Raw genomic sequence first — 4,979 nt, forward strand, 5'->3', positions numbered from 1 at the left:
AGAAATACCACATTATATTGATCTGTGGGGGGGAACAATATCCCATTATATGGGGGGGGGGGATACCCCATTTTATTGGTTACCGGTAGGGGGAAGAGATTGCCCCATTATACTGGTGATCAGTTGGGGGGTAGAATATGCCATAATGTTGGTGATTCGGGAGGGAGGGGGGCTAGTAAACATATATGTATTTAAACAGCTGTTTGCCTGGAGTAACACTTTTATCCGTACAAACCTCCCCACACGTTTCTACACTTAATCCTGATGAAAGAAAGCCCACAAAACAGGAGGAGGACTGCTCTGCCACTCACCTATCATTGTGCTTGTGTAGAGCACTGACACACTGTTCCAAGTGTCTGCAAAAATTAGCAAGCTTTGCCAATGATGATCCGCCTTCAATGCCCTTAAACCAGCTTTGTGGAAGACACTCCACGATCTGCAGAGAGAATAAATGAACACATTAATATTACATTGGAAATTAATAAATGATCCTCAATGAAGAGATGAATATTTTACTGGTTGGGGGATCCACCTCTGCTCTCTCTTAGGATGACCAACCTGTTCACCAGCTTAGTCACAAAATCTTTTTACAAGGTAAGGTGAATGGGTAAATGCAGCTCGCTTTCAGGTGCATTGTACTTGCATGCGAGATCGGTTTGAGACAATTCTGAGATTATTCAGGAGTTCACCTGCACTGGACCTTCTTCTAAGCTGCCTCAACCTGTAGCTTTTCCATTCCTTTTGACTTGTATGGGGAGAGAGGCAGCTCTGATGCGCACAGATACCCGGTTGACACAGGCCCTTAGGGCTCATTTTGATGGGTTTTAAGGGAGGGGGAGAGGGAGGGGGGAAAAAAAAAGGAGGGGGATGGAGGGAGGGGGAGAGAGTCTGTATTGCATGCAATGCTTTTCCTTCAACATGTTTCTGTGGGTTGCAATTTGCCAAAATGCAGCCTGAAGCTTTTTTCCCCCTGGTGTTCCATCAGATTTCATTATCTTTACATGACCATCCTGCAAAGTGGAAGTAAACCAGAAGCAAAACACATGCAAACTGGAAACAATATGCATGAAAACCTGAAGCAAAAAAGTAGAGCCATGTTTTTTTAATTGCAGTGGAACCGTGGAGTTTGGCCCTTACAGTTAACATTCCCTCAGGAAAGCTTAATGCAAAATTATCTTTTTTCCTAGATGGCATTTAAAAAGAACCAATCACATACTGCCTTAACAAAAAAATATTCTTACTGGAAAACTATATTCCCAGAGAATGTTTGTACAAGTTATTCTGAATTGAGAAAGCTGGTTGGATGACCAGTGAAACATGTTCAAGAAAAATACAGCAAGTCCAGTTGCCTTGACTTATTTTTTCACAGATATACCATGTGACCTGGATGAATGAGAACCTTCACAGATATATAAAAAGGGACACGTAGTCTGCAATTGTTGACTTCCTCCTGAAAATGCTAGTTGCCTGGCTGGCTCCAATACTTTGAGTCGCTGACCTACAACAAGGATTCAGCAAGTGCAGTGAGAACATGGCACTCTGGGTCAGCATAAAACCAGGCAAACAGCATTTTTAGGAGAGGTTGGCAATGGCGGCTTATAAATATCTTTCAGTACTGGTTTCTGTTACGTTTTTACATGTGTGCGGAAATATTTAGAACAGAATATAGATTTGCCCGAGGTTGAATCTGGAAACAAGAGTCAGAGCTAAGAGGACATCGGAGACCCCACAGTTACTGTCTGCTTATATGCCTTACACCTCAAGCTGGCCACAAATACATACTCAGGACTGGGAGACAGCGTAACACGATCGCTGTCCACATTTCAAGAGGTCGTTCTTTTTGAGGGGCACTCATGCACTGTGCAGTATGCGGTAGGTCTGTTCGAAGGTACTGTGGACCTTACCGAGATCCGTGGCATGTCAGCACATGCACAGAATCATGGAGACGTACACGCTGCAGGTCTCCGCTAGGTCTGAAATAATTGAAGACCTGCATGCTGCACATGTGCAGAATCTTGAGGGGCACACATACCAGGAACTCACAACAAAGATGACGCACAGGAGCAGCGTAGCGAAAGGTAATCTTTGGCTGCAGGGTAGGCAGTGCTGGACTCATATGAATGTGGACTATTATGTATGCTTTTTTGTCCCTCATACAAGAGAAATAATTAGGGGGAATTTAGTTTTAGCAAGGGAGGGTGAAGTTCCTCTTCAAGACTGCACAAACCCAGGCATGACTGGTTCCCTTTAATGTTTACAAGTGACATTTTAGAGACGGTACACTGGTCCCTGGATTATAAATCAGGCACCTCCAGTAGGTTGCACGTAACCTCAGTTTTTTTGCACAGTGTCCCAGGAGACTAACTCTGTTAGGCCAAGTCTATGGAAAGTCTTCCTGCTTGTGCTCGGGGGCCCACCCCTGCAGCTGCCTAACCAGCCACTAAGTGAGACCGGCAACCTCAATGGTCAAAGGGAGGTGTAAAGGAGGATTAAGGCATGCCTGTCCAATCTCTGATTGCAATTAGTTCAACAGAACTGCGCTGGTCAGTGTACAAACTAAAAAAAAAGGTACCAGCTATGCATACCTAAATGTAAATTATATACAAAATGAATGTTAGTACTTTTCATGTAAAACGTCTTAAAAGGATGGCGGTGAGGGTGAGCTACTTACCTTGCTGCACATGGTGACCATAGCGCTGTTTGGCTCAGCATTAAGCAGTACTAGCAGGAGGTACCGGTTCAGTAGCTTGTCAAGAGATAGTTCCTGAAGAGTTCCTTCCCCAAGAAATCCATCCCAGCGTGTCACATTGCCCAGCAACTGAGGAAGCAAGCAAGAAGAGTCATTATGTGGCAATAGAGACTACTCAGCAAATGCAGTATTACCCGAGGACTCCAGCGGCAAGACGTCTATCTTATATCGTACCACTAAGCCCAGACCCCCCACACATTCCTACTGGCCCATCACTATGATGAGCATCCGCACAGGTCAAGAGCAATGTGCAGTAGGCAGGAAGGGGCTGGCAAGCTTCAGGAAGTGATAAAGCTATACCAGTCCAAATGGCTGTAGATATACTGTAGCCGTGACACAAATGGTTTAAAAGGATGCTGCACCTCTAGGTGTCTGCACTTTATACCTGCATCAGCTTGCCCCCTTCATTCCTGTTACATCTTTGAAAGGAAATTATAATGGTTGGTGGTAAATTGGTAAACCTGGTCTAGAAGTTGTTTTATACAAGTTTGCTTACTATGTGCACAATTGCGGTTTTACAAATAAATAATTATTATATTGTTGTTAAGGGTTACCTAAAGAGATAGCTCAGGACAGGCCGCTTGCTTTACAGCTACTTTTGTCTAATTAAAAATTTGGATGAGGTTTGGGTTCATGTTCATGCAACAGGTTGGCCACTAGAAATAAGCAATAACCTAATTGGCCTTCCTCATTGGTCTACCACTACACAGGCTATCCCCCCTTCAGTCTATCATGAATGCTGCCGCTAGACTCATCCAATAGTATCACCCTCACCGTCCCCTCTGCGCTTCCAAAGACCCCCTGCTTTCCAGCACCCTCGTCAACTCCTCCCATGCTCGCCTCCAGGACTTCTCTAGTCTCTCCCATCTTATGGAACTCTTTACCCCAACCTGTCAAACTATCTCCCACTCTGACTGCCTTTAGGCGATCCCTTAAGACTAATCTCTTCAGGGAAGCCTATCCCACCTCAACCATCATGTTGTCAAACAATTCATCCCCACACAGCTACCTCCTCATGTATCACTTGCCCCTCCCTTTTAGATTGTAAGCTCTCATGGCCAGGGCCCTCCTTACCATCTTGTCTTGAATTGTATTGTAATGTCTTCCTTATATTGTGTTTTACACAATAAAGGCTGTGCAAACTGTTGGCACTATATAAATCCTGTATAATAATAATAATAATTTGCGGTGCTGTATTTTCAGTATGTGTTGGAGCCATAAGGGAGAGCCGATTCTGTATAGGAAGAGATACTGGTTTGTTTTGGTTTTTTTAGTTTGGCACTGGTACATGTCCCCCATAGCAGTCCCCATTTCCCCATGTCTGCAGTTTGACAATAGAGTGCTTGTTAACCCTACATATGGCCAGAATTGAAACAAGATTTGCACCTCCCCATAGACTTCAATGGGTCTGTTGCAAAACTTTGTGTGTACAAAAGTCAGACAGATCGGCTTATCTCTATCTGAAACCTCATAATGAGCTGTCTGATAAGGGATAAAGAAAATCACATCAAATCAGATGTTACGATTTATTATACAAGTATTTATATATTTGCCAACATTATGCGCATCTCTTTACAATATAAGGAAGATGTTACAATACAATTCAAGACATAACGATCAGGAGGGCCATACCCGTGAGAGCTTACAATCTAAAAGGGAGGGACTAGGGACACAAAGTGATAGCTGTGTGGGGATGCGTTGCTGGGAAAAGTAATCGTTCAGTGGTTAGGTACGAGGTAGGATAGGCAAGAGATGAGTTTTCAAGGATTGCCTTAAGGCAGAGTAGGAGATAGCAGGACAGGCTGGGGTAGGATGCCAGAGGATGAGAGAGACTCTGGAGAAGTCTTGGAGGCGAACATACTGTATGTAGTTGACGAGGGATCCTAAGTGCACTCAGCAGGTGCAGAATCCAACTTCAAAAAACATTGAATTTTAGAGTGTTTTAAATTCTGGCAATGGCATACCAACCAACTAACAGCCATGCCTCGGGGTTACTCTCACATACAGGATATAAATCCGACTGACTGCCAGAGGCAAGATAAGACCATAGGAGGTAACTTACTTTCACAGCTAACCAGAACTGTCTCTCTCGAAACTTTGAATGTGGAGAGTTTCTGTCTTCTAATACTCTGTAAAACACACACACAAAAAATGGCTGCATCTCAAATCCTTGTCTTGCACTAAGTCGTCCCCCCCCCCGCCACTGTACTTCCTCTGTGACCTTTTTTGG

General features: G+C 44.0%; 1 protein-coding gene across 1 annotated transcript in view; it reads right to left on the bottom strand.

Moving 5' to 3' along the window:
* GCFC2 (GC-rich sequence DNA-binding factor 2) overlaps window positions 1-4,979 on the bottom strand; it is a 27,218-nt gene that overhangs the window by 858 nt on the left and 21,381 nt on the right. Inside the window, exons 15-17 of the mRNA XM_018575432.1 lie at window positions 4,812-4,878; window positions 2,672-2,818; window positions 312-436 (exon numbers count right to left, since the gene is read on the bottom strand). Coding sequence (XP_018430934.1) covers window positions 312-436; window positions 2,672-2,818; window positions 4,812-4,878 — 339 coding nt within the window. The remainder of the gene's footprint in view (window positions 1-311; window positions 437-2,671; window positions 2,819-4,811; window positions 4,879-4,979) is intronic.

The sequence above is a fragment of the Nanorana parkeri genome, unplaced genomic scaffold (assembly GCF_000935625.1).
Source record: "Nanorana parkeri isolate BGI_ZX_2015 unplaced genomic scaffold, ASM93562v1 scaffold53, whole genome shotgun sequence".
In the NCBI taxonomy this organism is placed as follows: domain Eukaryota; kingdom Metazoa; phylum Chordata; class Amphibia; order Anura; family Dicroglossidae; genus Nanorana; species Nanorana parkeri.